This window comes from Spermophilus citellus, assembly GCF_964194105.1.
Source record: "Spermophilus citellus genome assembly, chromosome: 8".
Taxonomy (NCBI): Eukaryota; Metazoa; Chordata; class Mammalia; order Rodentia; family Sciuridae; genus Spermophilus; species Spermophilus citellus.
Window position 1 is genome coordinate 33,439,344 of NC_138189.1, and position 14,920 is coordinate 33,454,263.

Sequence of the window (14,920 nt, forward strand, 5' to 3'; positions counted from 1 at the left end):
AATTAAGTTTCAAGATACAGGGCTGGGGATGTGGCTCAAGAGGTAGCGCACTCGCCTGGCATGTGTGCGGCCTGGGTTCGATCCTCAACACCACATACAAACAAAGATATTGTGTCTGCCAAAAACTAAAAAATAAATATCAAAAATTCTCTCTCTCTCTCTCTCACTCTTTCTCAAAAAAAAAAAAAGTTTCAAGATACAGTTGTAATAGTATGTATAGATTTATGTTCTGCTGTTTTCAAAGTTGTTATATAGTTTTTATAACAAAGATTATAAGTAGTTGCATACTAAATCCATTACATAAACATAATGATGTTATATAAATTTATGTCACCCTACTACTTTTCTGTCCACTGTAGGTTTGTGTTGTGTTTTTTCTTTCTTTTTGGTGATAGTAGGGATTGAACCCAGGGTCTCTTACATGCTTAGGGAAGTACTCTTAACACTGAGCTACATCTCTGGCCCTTTTTAATTTTATTTTGAGACAGAGTCTTGTCTAGGATGACCTAACTTGTGATCCTCCTGTTTCAGGAGTAGCTGGAATAATAGGCATGTCCCACCACACCCAACTTATTTTTTCTTTATTTATTTTTGCAGTACTAGGCATTGAACCCAGGATCTTGCACATGCTAGGCAAGTACTGTATCAGTGAGCCACATCCTCAGCCCCATTGCTATGTTTTATTAGTTATTTCCATGAAAGTTTTAATCCAGATGGAGTTTTCTAGGAAGAATTCCAGACTTGGAGTTTCAAAAACGTATCTATAGATAGATAGACATAACATATATTTATATATACATATATATATATATATATACATCTTTCTTGAGGTATTTAATTATGCTTTTTTTTTTAAGAGGAGGGGGAGAGAGAGAGAGAGAGAATTTTTAATATTTATTTATTTATTTTAGTTCTCGGCGGACACAACATCCTTGTTGGTATGTGGTGCTGAGGATCGAACCCGGGCCGCACGCATGCCAGGCGAGCGCGCTACCGCTTGAGCCACATCCCCAGCCCTAATTATGCTTTTTAACCAAGAATACTTGTATAGGCTGTATAAATTTGCTAGTGAGCCAGTATAATTTTTTTTTTAATATTTTGTTTTTAGTTGTAGATGGACACAGTACCTTTATTTATTTATTTATTTATTTATGTGGTGCTGAGGATTAAACCCAGTGCCTCACACTTATCAGGCAAGCGCTCTACCACTGAGCCACAACTCCAGCACTGCCATTATAGTTTTAGTTTTTGTTTGTTTATATAAAATAAAGTACTTTTTATTTGAATATGTGTTACGTCTTAAAATTTAATTTCATCAATGGTAATTATGGAAGCACTTTTATGTAACTTACTGATTTATTTAGTATGTTATAATTTCAGCTGAGCACAGTGTCCCACACTTGAAATCCCAGCTACTTAGGAGGCTAAAACACTAGGATTTGAGGCCAACCTCCGCAATTTAGTAAGACCATATCTCAAAATAAAGTAAAAAGGGCTGGGGGTATTGCTCAGTGGTAGAGTGGCCCTGGGTTCAATCCCCAGCATTGAAAAATAAATAAAAAATTCAAAAGTAATACATGGCCAGGTGTGATGGTGCACACCTTTAAGCCTAGCATTTTGGGGAAGCTGAGACAGGAGGATCGTAAGTTTGAAGTTAGCCTGAGCAACTTAGCAAGACCCTGTCTGAAAATGAAAAGCACTGGGGCTGTAGTTCAGTAATAGAGCACCTCTGGGTTCAATCCCTATTACCACCAAAACAAAATAGGTAATATTTATAGATTATGTTTATAAAAGTTTAAGCAATAACATTTTACTCTTTACCATCATCTATATTCTTTTATTTCCTTTTTAAAAATAACTTGGGTTTAGATATATTTCATTTAAATGAAGACATACATTCTCCATTTGAATTGACTATTGCCTTTTAAAAGTATATGTATGAATTTGTAATGTATGTTATTACTCTGTATTTGTTTATTTCAGTGGCCAAGGAAGTTTGCTCCAGCCTTTTATTTACTATAGATTTCTGACTCTTCGATATTCCTCCAGAAGAAATCCATATTGTCGGTAAGCTGATGATAAGTTTAAGTATTTTCTATTTTTTAGAGAATTGTCGAAATATAGTATTACTTGTAAAAGTAATTTGACTAACAGTTTAGAACTTGGAAGAGACGTTTTTGCTGTTTGTTTTTTTATTTAGAGACAGCATTTCACCGAGTTGCTTAGTGCCTAGCTTTTGCTGAGGCGGCTTTGAACTTATGATCCTCCTATCTCAGCATCCCAAGCTGCTGGGATTACAGGCATGCATCACCATGCTGCTGGTGGTAGCTAGGGTTATTGAGGTAGTTGTACAGATGCTATTTGACTTATGATAGCGTTATATCGTTGAAAATATTGTAAAGTTAAGAATGCATTTAATACACCTGCCCTACCAAACATCACAGCTTAGCAGTCAGTAAGTACACTATGTCAGTTGTTCACTGTCATGATTAAATGGCTAACTGGGCTTACAGCTTTCCTCTGTTGCACACTCTCACAATTAAGAGTATTCAGCATATTTCTAGTTGTGGTTTCTGTTGAATGTGTCACTATTCCACCATAATAAAATTGAAAAACTGGAATTTCTTAGTCTGGAAACATCTGTATTTCTTTTTAGAAATTACAACTGGGGTTATCTTGACCACCTTTAAAACACTACTATGGTTAGGTAATTTAAAGATGTGTAAGACAAAAAATCCCATTCTCTAGGAGCTTTCCTAGTTGAAACAAAAACATGTCCTGAATACTAATAAGCAATAGTTGAGGATAAAATATTCACAAATCAATATACAGTAGTCCCCTTCATCCACAGTTTTACTTTTTCTTATTTCAGTTACATGTCATCCAAAAGTGGAGAATTCCATAAATAAATAATTCACAAGTTTTAAATTGTGCATAGGTCTGAATAGAATAATGAAATCTTGTGCTGTCCTGCTCCTTCCCACCTGGGATGTGAACATCCCTTTGTCCAGCATATCCATGATATATAATGTCTAATTTATAAATAAAGGTTTATCATAGCTATATGTGTATGGGGAAAAAAAAAAAAACAGCCCCAATGGAGGCTCCTGGAACATGTCTTCCTTGCGTAAGGCAGGGATCACATATAATGAATTGCCATATGGTTGCTTTTTTCTATCCGTATTATCTATAGTCCACAGAAGTGGGAGTGGTCATTGGGCCAGAAGATAGACAAGCCTAGGAAAATTTCCCAAATTAGAGGTTTAAATTTGATCTGGAAGGATTAAAACATTAAAGCATTTTAGGTAGGCAGGTAGGTATTAGGAACATAGTTCAGAGGAAAAAAAGTGCAGGCCATGTTTGAAGGGGCATTGAGTAAAGGAGTTTGATTCCAGTGCAAATTCAGAATGATAAATTGCTGAAGCAGAATAAGACGGTATATTGGAGTCATGTCAAAAACTTCTTGAGTTTCAATATCAAAAATTTAAAATCTGTTAGATATGTGGGAATGATGATTTTAACATGCTCAGAATATTCTGATATTCTTGTACAGAATGGGTTGGATGAGAATAATGGGGAAGCAGAGAAGTATTTTAGGAAATTAGTAGTTTTCAGGAATGGAAGTTTAGTATACACTGAATTATATATTCTGTTCTCAAAGTGAAGTAGAAATAAAATGAATAACTGCATTTAGTAGATTTTAAAATGTAATTCGGTAATGTTAACACACCTTTTATTTTCATGTTTAAAATAATGTAGTAGAATTCAGCAGGAAATTCAATCAGTGTGTTATGATTAACTCTATAATACCATCACAAGTACACTTAAAAGAGCTGAATTTGAATGCTGACCCATCATTTACCAGGTGTGTGACTGTAGGCAAGTTATTTAAATTTAAATTTCTTCATTGGTAGAGGGGGAAACCTCCTCCTGAGGGTGAAATGAATCATATTTTGAAAGTACTTAGACTATTCAGACATGTACCTCTAGTCTCTATTATGTAGGCTGGTGAGGTAATAGGATTCCATGATTCCAAGAATTCAGGCCATCATGGGTGAAACTATTGAGACTTTTTCTTTAAAAAGTAAGTGCTTAGACTCTCATTATCTTTTAGGTTCTAAATAAATATCTTCCTTATTCTATGAGCTGATTTTCCTTTCTGGGGGCTTTTTATGCTTTTTTTAGACAATGTCTTTTTATGATATTTTCTGAAGTAGAGCTTATTTGTTTTAGACATACAATCCTAATGAGTTCCTTAATAAAATAAGTCTTCATTTTTATTGATTCCATGAGTCTTTTCCTTTTCTTTCTGGTCCATGCATTCATTTCAGGTATTATCTTCTAGTTCCCTGACCTGACCTTCATTTTTCATTAGCAAATTATACCCTGTTTTTTTCATATACCCTTAAGTCACATTAGTACATCTAGAAATTTAGAATGTTTCATAAATAAAAATGAAAAGATAACAGTGGGTCAAGCTACCACAAATATGTGCTAATAAATGTCTTCAAAGATTGCTTATAAGTATACATTTTAATCATAACAGTGGAAAGGTAATGGAAAATATCAATAAAAATGCAATAAAGCTACATTTTCTGAACTACACTATTTTTTGTTAAGGGTTTTGAGGCTGTCTGTACTGACAGTTAATACCATTTTTACCTGTCATGATATTTATTATTTATAAAATTTTAAACTCAGCTCCTAAGTCACAATAAACTCTCATTTAGGTACTTAAAAACCACATGTCACTGGTGGCCACTGTATTGGACAGCCCAGATACCTGGTATTTTCATCATCACTGAAGATTCTGCTGAACACCATGACTCTTTTCTTTCTTTTTTATGACCACAGTATTTTTTAGGGTACTTTCTAGCTTTATTCATTTGATTGAATTATTCAGAAAACATTGATAATGTATGATTATAACAGGTGCATGTAGAATTAAATATCTGCCTTGTGGGACTTACAAGTTAATTAGACTCCTAAGTCAGTATGATGATAAGGTGCTGTGAAAGCATAGAGAATAGGAGATAAGTGAGAATTCACTGAGGAAGTGGGATTATAAACCAAGTCTTTTAAAGAATGAACCTGAGTCCTGGAACAAGGGTGCCTGAAAGTGCTTGTCATACCAACATTTGATGTCTGAGCTCAGGAGATACATAGGGAAGTGGTAAAGGTCTTTGCCCAGAACGATAGATGGTAGAAAGGACTAGATCATGAAAGGGTGTGGATTTTATTTCGAGGTGGGGGAGCCTTTGAGGTTTGTACATGGAAGGATTGGGAACACCTGTTTGATCTGATTTTTACACATATATATTTACATATATGTATATGTATTTGTAGTTTAATTAGATTGACAGCATGCCTTTCTTTTACTTATTTTTTGTGGTGCTAATGATTGAACCAAGTGCCTCACATATGCTAGGCAAGCACTCTGCCCCTGAGCCACAGTCCCGGCCCCCGATTTAGAGTTATTTCAAAAGATGTATTACAAGCTTATCAAGAAGAGAAGATGACCCGTGCAAACCCATTAGAGTAGTACAGAGCCTGCAGTAGTGGAAAAGCTAAAATGTTACGTAGGATGTAGCATCTTAGAGTGTGGGAAGAAGAATGAGATAGAATGCCTCCATCTCCAGGTTTTGGGTCTGGTAGCTAAAGAGACTGTGAATAATGGTGCTGTAACAAGGAAAATACTGGCCTTTGGTTGTATGTGCATCTTTTCAAATTGTATTCCTGTCTTTGTGTGAGAGCATATTAAATACTTAAAAAAAAAAGTTCAAACCATAGATGTCACAAAACGGATACAGAAAAGTAAAACAAGAGTTGCATCTTCATGCAGGATGAGTCAACATATAAGGTCAAACTCATAAATAGTAAAATACTCTTGCTCTTTCAAATCACTTACAAATTTTACAATATACCTGTATATATTTTGTGTATACCTGCCAAATAGTATACATGTAACATGTACCATGTGTAATAAAGGGTACTTTGTAGGCAGTGAGCACAGTTGGGGCAAAGGGAAAGTCCACACTGTGTTTGAGGCATATCTATGCAACATAACTCAATTAGAAGTTGTGGCGAGAGATGAGCCAATAGTTAGATTGAGATAAGATCATATAGTGTATTTTATGGGCTTTAGTCTGAATATAAAGAGCCAGTTCTATCAATAGAAAGAAGCTCTGGGAAGTAAATTCTATTGACCACCTTTGTTGTCTTATTTAAACTTCACTACAACTCTGTTAAATACATGCTTTTAATTTACAGAAGAGGAAAACTCTTGAGAGAATATGTTCTTTAGTAGTGTGTGAATTACCCATAATTTTTTTTTTTTTTTTTTTTGCTCTTTTTAAGAACAAGTTGAATTTGCCGAAGTTAAATGTGAATATTACCTGACTCTACCAAAGAAAAGAATGAAAGTCTTTCCTAATCTCAGTCCTCAGAGATAGTTTTTATTTTGGTGGTGCCTTGTGCGTGCAAGGGAAGCACTCTACCAACTGAGCTATATCCCCAGCCCAAGATAGCTAGTTTTTAGAATGCGTTTGTTATTTGAACTTTTTCACTGAAAAAAAGATATGAGTGCAGATTTTGAGAATTTCATTGTGGATATATATGTTGTTTTTGTTTTTTTGTGGATGTGTTTGTTTTTTTGAGATGGGTCTCACTGTGTTACCACCACTGGTCTTGAATTCCTTGGTTCAAGCAGTCCTCCTTGAGTGCTGGAACAACAGTTACATGCCACCCTGGTGATGTATATATTTGTGTGTTCCCTATGATTCATTCTATGTTAATCATTCCTCAAATTCTTTGTTGACTGGGTAACATCTTCATCAGCATTTTGTAACACTATATTGCTTTTTTCTTGTGTTTTTGAAAAAAACTATTTTATCTTGCAGGAACTTGTTTAACGAACTGAGAATTGTTGTTGAACACATAATAATGAAGCCTGCTTGTCCACTGTTCGTGAGAAGACTTTGTCTCCAAAGCATTGCCTTTATAAGCAGACTGGCACCAACAGTTGCGTAGTTTAACTTCTAGTTAAGCTATGTATATAATATAAGCATTATTAGCAGCTGGTACTTCTACTAGGGTATCCTAAATTCCAGGTGTTAACACTGACCTCAATTCAACTTACATAATTTACATAGTAAATGCATCTCAATGGAAAAACAGTCATTTTCCTGGCATGTTAAATCAAGCCTTTTCAAAAGTTGATGAGAAAAATTTTACTGTGCTCTGTTGCTAATGGTTAAGGAAGTTTGTATCTAGTGATAAATGTATCAATTTTTTTAGATGCTGCTGTGCCTGTATCATGAAGTACATTTATTTTTTGAAAAAATAGTTCTGAAATTTGTTTCTACCTAATTTGTAACCTAATCTGGCATGAATTCATTATGGTAATAACATATGAATTTGGTATATTTTAAGACAGTATTCTTTTTCCATTCAGTAATTTTGGTTGATGATTTTAACAGAAGCACTGTAATTCTATTTCAAATTGTTATTGATTTTGTGCTACTTTGCTAGGACAGATTTATTTTGGATGTATCATTATACGAGGCAGTTTATGTCTTATGCTAGGAGCTTCTGAATTTTTATTTCCATAAGAATTCTGTGGCTTTGATTTTTTTTTTTTAACTCAACTGTAAGCCTGTTAGTCAATTGGATAAATATTTGGGGTCACATAACCACTTTATATCAGAAAGTAGTAGTGACACAACTTTGCTTTCAAAGACCCATTGTGAAATATTTCTTAAATAGGAAATCCTTTTACAAATGTGGACAGATAGGTTTATTAGTATTATAGTTTGTAAAATTACCTAGTTCAGGTTCTTGACTTCAGTTTTCTTGGTTTCTTAGGCTTGAATTTTCCTAGAAAATTGCAGCAGTCAGATGCCTTTTGAAAGGAATGTAACTGAAGATTGAGCATATGGCTATACTCATGTCTGAAATAATAATGAAGAATATCCTGTAGATTACATATTTATCCATCAAATCTGATTTGAAAGGTTAAGTGGAAAGTTTTTTAGGTAAGGTAATATGTAATGGGCCTGGGAGAGGAATCGGGAATAGTATGCATTTCAGTCTTGTAATGCATAGATATATTTGAAGAAATTGGCTGTATTATGCAACTGTGATTTGAGTTGTATAATGTGTTAAATCCTGTTCATTGAACTCCCATCAACTACTTTATAAAATTCATTCTGATCCTTATTATTGTTGCATGATTGGGAATGTTCAAAAACGTAGCACAATTTTAGTATAGAATAATATAAATGTTTTTGTATCCTGTTTTCTTCTGTCTGCATGTAATATGGATTTCTCAAATACATTCATTAGTGATTTATCAGTAATATCAGTTTTTCTTTTGTTCAACTTTCTAATCTATAGAAAGATGAAATTCTTAGGCTAGATTGCCAGAAAAATTCTACTTTGATAGCTTAACTGTAACCAGCTATTTTTGTAATTTTGTAATATTTATCCACTATGTTGGAGAAGCAACCTCATAATATACAGTTGATTTTGTGTGTGTGCAACTAGCCTCATCACTGTATGTATAATCTGATGGTTTTGAAAACTAACTTTCTAGAGCAATAAAGTGACTATAATGTTAAGTAAACACACTGATTTCTAATGTGTTTTAAAATATTATCTAATTATATCAACAAATTTTGGCAGCTGAAGGCATAATTTATTTGAAAAAAAATTTCCTTTTTTTTTTAATTGTTAGAAGAATTTGAGAAGTAGTGCTGTGAGAGTTCATTTATACCTATTACTTAGCTTCCTCTTATGTCAGCATCTTATGTAACTAGTAGAATATTTATCCAGAGTAAGAAATTAATCCTGGACCATTGTTAACTAAAGTTTAAAACTTATTTGGATGGCACCAGTTTTTCCATTTGTTGTGTACTTGCATTCTATTTTTACCTTGATTGCCTTTTACTTTTAAATGTCTATAAGTATTAATTTTGAATTTTTCTTCTTTATTTTAAAAATTAACAGTGGTCAAAAAGATGTCCCTAAAGGAAGTAATCCACAGTGGTTTAAAAAAATTTTTAATCTTAAAACTTCTGTAATTTCAGATACTTGTGCTTTAAATCAAGGCTTTTAAATCACATAGTAGGATTATAATATTTCTGATATGCTCATGTTTGAATGGAAAGAATAGATTTATTTCTTAAAGGAAGACTTAATATATAAATAATAGTCAAATTTATGAGAAACTTAATTTTACAGTTTGAGCATTACCAGATATTTGATTTGCTAGAAATTCTGCATAATGAATGTGTACAAGTATAGCTTATTTGGTATCTGAAATCATAGCGTTACGTGTACACCTCTAAAATTAAGAAAATCTAAAAACAGTATACAGAATGAATGCAGTAGGAAAATTAAATCTTACTGCGTAACTGAACTAATTTTTTCTTACAGGTGTAAAAGAAGTTGATTTAACATCCAGAATATCTCATTGTTTAGGAAATTGTATAGTGCCATTATTTATTAGAACCTCTTGGACAGGTGGACACCTCATACAAAATACATTATTCTAGCAAGCGTTCTCTATTACGTTTGTTTTGTATACTTGGTTTCTCATTAATTTAAAAAGTCTCAGGTATAGTTTATATTTAAATTTTCTTGGAATAAAATTCACCAAGATTAGTGCTTCTGGGAAGAAGCTAACATCATCATCATCATCATCATCATTATTATTATTATTAAGTTTGCGTATTTAAGAATGTCCCTTACAGAGAACATGAGGCCAAGCTCATAATAAACCAGAAGTTATGAAAGATTAATACATTCTGTCATCTAAGTAGGAATTGAAAAACTATTAGTACTTTACTTTGTAAGAATCAGGATCAAAAATTCAGATAGGGTTTGTAAATTTAAGGCATGGATATTATTTATTCTGGAAAGGAAAATGAATATGTAATGAGACAAATGGAACTGAAAGATTCCGTTTTTAAAGCATTCAGATGACAGTGAGTAAATTAATTTTAAGGGATTGTGATAAACACCCTCAACAGCTATTAATATAGCTATTCTAAAGCCTCAGAGCTGTCACTTAGTTTTGATAGAATGAAAACCTCAAGGGAGAAAGTAGCCACAGACAGTTATGTTTATAACAGTAGGTGTCACTCTTTCCTAAAGTTGCCTCCCATTTTCACATGTTATATTGGAAGGTTAAATGCCACTGGAACAGTGCTGAGTCAGCCATAAAACTAAGGATCTGAATTCCATGACCCTTTTTAATGTGTATTAATTCAATATTGAACAAATACTTAGTGAGCATTTACCATGAGTACTTTAAGTGCTGGCTCTTAACCCCAGAGCTTCATGTTCTATCATTGAGCCTATGTGAACATTTTAAATATCCCTAAATGTCAGAAGTACCCTGTCAAACATGTGCTTTTTAGGAAAGTAGGCCACAATTGGAAGTCGAATACAAATCATTGTCTCTTTTTTTTCTTTTCCATTCAAAGTGCCTAAATCAGTTAAATCAGTTATAAAATTGTTCTTCATTTTCAGATGTGTAGAAATATGCAACTTAAAAATTTTCATCGCCATTTTGTAGGTACACTTAGATACAGCTAATTTAACCTCTTAAAATTTACACTTTTCATTGTAATATAAAAACATATTGAACTTCTGGGATGTTATATCAGGAGTGGTACCTATATTTGAAAATTAAGTATGAGTTGTAGAGACACTACTAGTTTTTTGTAGCACTTCACTGAAATTCTAATCCTAGAGAATTCTAGTGAGACTATATGATAGTATAGTTCAACAGATAGCATACCAAAGGCATTCCTTTAAAAATCCAGGAGTTATTACTAGAGATTGTTTTAGTGAGCACTCATCTTTTATATTCTAGTGGGAAGTTATTAGATCTGGTATTAAAGATAAAAAAAGGAGCTGCTTAGTTTGGGAAGCTTTTTGGTAGAAATTAATCTACGAAATTTTTATAATAGGAGGAACATGTTCCCATGTGGGGTATTTTATCTAGTCTTTTCCCTCTTGTGAAGTTCATATAAGAAATTGATCTGCACTGAGTTTGAGTTGATATGACAAGAGAAAGAAAAGTACAGTATTTTTAAATATAAAGCTGATTGTTTTTCTTGGAAAACAATAAGAAAAGTTACGGATTGACGTTTTTGCTAGAATTATCTCATATCTTAGGAAAAAGAAGGGCCCATGAATCCTTTTACTTATTTTATAGCCATTTACAGTCACTTTTTGATATGTTCATCACTTTGGAACTAACCTTTTTTTTTTCTTTTTTTTTGTTTATGATAGCTTAATTCTAAATTGTTACTATTTTTCCGTTGTAACTTTAAGATAGAACAATTCCTTTTGACATTAATTTTTACCTACATGTGTTTATAAGTTGGAGACCAAATGAGCAAAGTCTTGGACAGGTAACATTTATGATGTGTTTATATTGGAACAATTGTGAAAAGGTCACGAAAGTTAGAAACAGAGTCATAAAAAACTGCTTGATTTATAAATGCATTACTTTTGGTGCTCTATATAATGGGATATATTGAATTAAAATTTTGTATATATAGTATGTCAGCATTTCTTAGTAACTTCTTGAATCTATTTTTAATATCTAATATTGTACAGGTTGGGGAGTTAAGCTCTTCAGGCCAATACTATCCACACTGTAGAAATTTATAAAATAAATTGAAAAATTCATCATTCCTCTGTATTCAGGACCAAAACACATAATGCTAATGTAGGGCTCAGAGGGGAAATATAGGTCTCCTGCATATTTGAGAAAATGTGAAGTTCTTTCAAGAAAATCTAATAAACATAATAATCATAGCCTGCTGACACTAAGGAAAAAGGACCTCATTCACTCTTTCTTTTATGCATCGATTTACTGGTCCCTACTGATTTCCAAATTGGATCACTGTAGTAAATTATCCATGCTGGTACCTGTGAAAGTAAGCCCTGGGATCCATATTTGTTTTGTGTTCTGCTTAAATCAGCAAGAATGATAAATTTGATGGTGTGAAATTGGAAGTATCAAGGGCTTTCTTTGGTGATTGAGCAAAGTAATGTCTCCACTTGTAATATATTGTGACCCTTTTTCACTGTGTGTGCTTTGTATGTCCAATATTTATTTCAGTACAAATTAAATTGTTTCTTCACCTATATTGTTATATCTAAGATTTTATTGATGTTAAAATCAAATTGTATAATAAAAATCTCTCTGGATTTAAGCAGATTTTAAAATGTTATGTTGCAAAAATACATTTACAGTTAGAATTCAGCTTTCCTTTGAGCCTAATTGCCTTATTGTTAGAGCACTTTTATCCTCAGTCCATTACAAGTAATAGAAACGCTGTGATTTTGAGGTCTAACAAGAAACTGGAAAAATAAGGTGTGAAACAAAACTGGAGGGAAAAAATTTCATTCTCATCCCCATTCACTTTCCCTTCTCCTGGTTTAAAGCATTTCACATTTTACATTGCTTATCAGTAAAATTCCCTTCTGTGTCTCTAAAAGAGAAGGATCCTTTTTAAGATCAGTATAAAAAATAAACAATCAACATGCCTTTTAGATTTTAGGTTAATGACTAGAAGTGATTAAGAGTAATATCCTTATAGAAGGCTTATGTGACTTTATAACAATAAGTATATTAGGATGGAAAGAGAAAATAATAATTAGGAGGACTTCTTCACCTATATTGGTAGCCTCAGAGGAGGACACAGACCAATAGTTGTACCCTCTTGGGGAAGTGGTAGGGAAATTCTGTTTTTCCATTTTAATACCTTTTATTTTCATACCAGAGATTGAACCTGTGGGTACTTTACACTGAGCTACATCCCTAGCCCTTTTTATTTTGAGACAGGGTCCTGCCAAGTTGCTTAGAGCCTTGTTAAATTGCTGAGTCTAGCTTTGAACTTGGGATACTCCTGCCTCAGTCTCCTGAGTTGCTGTGATTGTAGGCTTGCACCACTGTGCCAGGCCCATTTTGATTCTAAAGGAGATTGATAGGATATCCAGTTATTTTTCTTTGAAAACGTGAATGTGGAACTTTGATTGGCAGTCTCACTAAAAATAGAATAAGGAACAGGTCAGTTCTGCAAAAGGAAGGAAGTGCCGCTAACCAAACAAGGGGGTAATTTGGGACTCTGCCACTGAATTAAGAATTTAGTATTAGAAGCATTATTCTTACTAAATTAAATTGCCTTTAAAACAAATATTTTCAAATTATTCGATTGTAGAATTTAGGGAAATTTATTACCAATTTTACTTTTTAAATGTATTTCCTTTTTAAAAAAACTAATTTGTAGAATTTTAATTTTTCTTTAAATTCTTTGAAGCTCTATAATTGTTACTATTCTAGAAGTGATACCAAGGTGTCTCAGGACAAATAAAACTGGCAGTGATCTAGAATAAAATAGGTCTGTTTTTTATCATTAACTGATGAAAGACACAATCATGTAATAGGGATTCTGTGATCTGAAATAATGGTTCTTGATATTTTGAAGTATCAGGTTCATATTTAGCAGTTAAGTATAGTAATAAACATTTTTTACTGTCATTCATCTCCTGAAATATTTAGAAATTACTGTTTTACTACTTTACCTAGAAGACTAAACTTTTTCAAGCTATTTTACTCATTTTGAATTAATGGTTTTTGTATGAACATTGTATGTTCATTTCCTGATGGTAGTCCTCAATTTCAAAATAAAAGCAAAAAAAAAAAAATTCTTAAAATTTGAAACAATTTTTAGGAAACATTTTAATTTGGCTCTTATATTTTTTTAGTTATATGGCTAGAAATAAAAATATTTTCTTCAAAGCAATTAGACATTTCTCCTATAATTTGCCAAGTCAGTTTCTCTTAGGAGACTTATTACTCTTGAGTTTTTGTTATTATACTTACTTTAAAATTGTTTTGTGGCAGCTACACTTATATATTTATATACAACTGATATGATTTCAGTAACAAAATCTCTTCACCCTTTATATTAAAATGCAGAAATGAGCTCGAAGCAGGTTTATAAAATCATTATTTTCTGTATACTAATAGTTATCTCATTCTCAAACTTAAAGTATAATCTTATTTTAATTGTAAGCAAACTTCATTCTGGTGGTAAGTTTTCTGAAAAGCAATTCTAGTAACTCATTTTGTATGTAATAAAAAACAGGAACAGCGGGAAGACATAGCTCAACTTCATAGTATTTCCAGGTTTTTATTTTTTATTTTTTTACACTAAATCACCTAATCAGTGTTAAGAAGGGCTTCTTGGGCTTGGGGTTGTGGCTCAATGGTAGAGTGGTTGACTAGCACATGTGAGGCACTGGGTTCAATTCTCAGCATTATGTAATAGATAGATAGATAGATAGCTCAGTTCATCTACAACAAAATATGAAAAAGGTGGGGGGTTTCTTTCTCAGGAGGCTAAGGAGGATCACAAGTTCAAAAAGGCTGGGAATGTGGCTCAGCGATTAAGCACCCCTGGGTTCAATCCCTGGTACCCCCCCCCCCCAAAAAATATATATATATATATATATACATATGTGTATATGTATGTATGTACATACACACACACATGCATAAACAAGGGCCAGGTGCAACGCACACACCTGTAATCCTAGCAACTCATGAATCTGAGGCAGGAGGATTGCAAGTTCAAGGCAAGCCCCAGCAACTTAGCAAAACCCTGTTTCAAAATAAAATAGGGCTGGTGATGTGGCTGGGTTCAATACTTAGTTACACCCCCCCCCCCCCCCCCAGTCTGGCTGGAGCCACTTGTCAAAAGAAATGGAACTTTATTTTTAGAATACACACACCACACCACACAGCTCCTCAGGAAAAACCTTCAGAGCCCAACTGCCACCACCGGCTTCCCACAAGCCTCTCAACCTCCCCCACTCCTCCTGCTCTTGAGGCTGG

The 14,920-nt window shown here is 33.3% G+C and overlaps 1 protein-coding gene across 2 annotated transcripts in view; it reads left to right on the forward strand.

Annotated features, from left to right (window-relative positions):
- The window catches only part of TMEM33 (transmembrane protein 33), a 28,738-nt gene extending 16,455 nt beyond the window's left edge, over window positions 1-12,283 (forward strand). The window contains exons 7-9 of one of the 2 annotated variants that reach the window (XM_081303323.1): window positions 1,984-2,067; window positions 6,900-7,020; window positions 7,864-12,283. In XM_081303323.1, coding sequence (XP_081159449.1) covers window positions 1,984-2,067; window positions 6,900-7,020; window positions 7,864-7,869 — 211 coding nt within the window. In that variant the 3' untranslated portion in view covers window positions 7,870-12,283. Of the gene's footprint in view, window positions 1-1,983; window positions 2,068-6,899 lie in introns of both variants that reach the window. The other variant, XM_081303322.1, reaches the window with a different exon arrangement.
- Window positions 12,284-14,920: the final 2,637 nt, after the last annotated feature.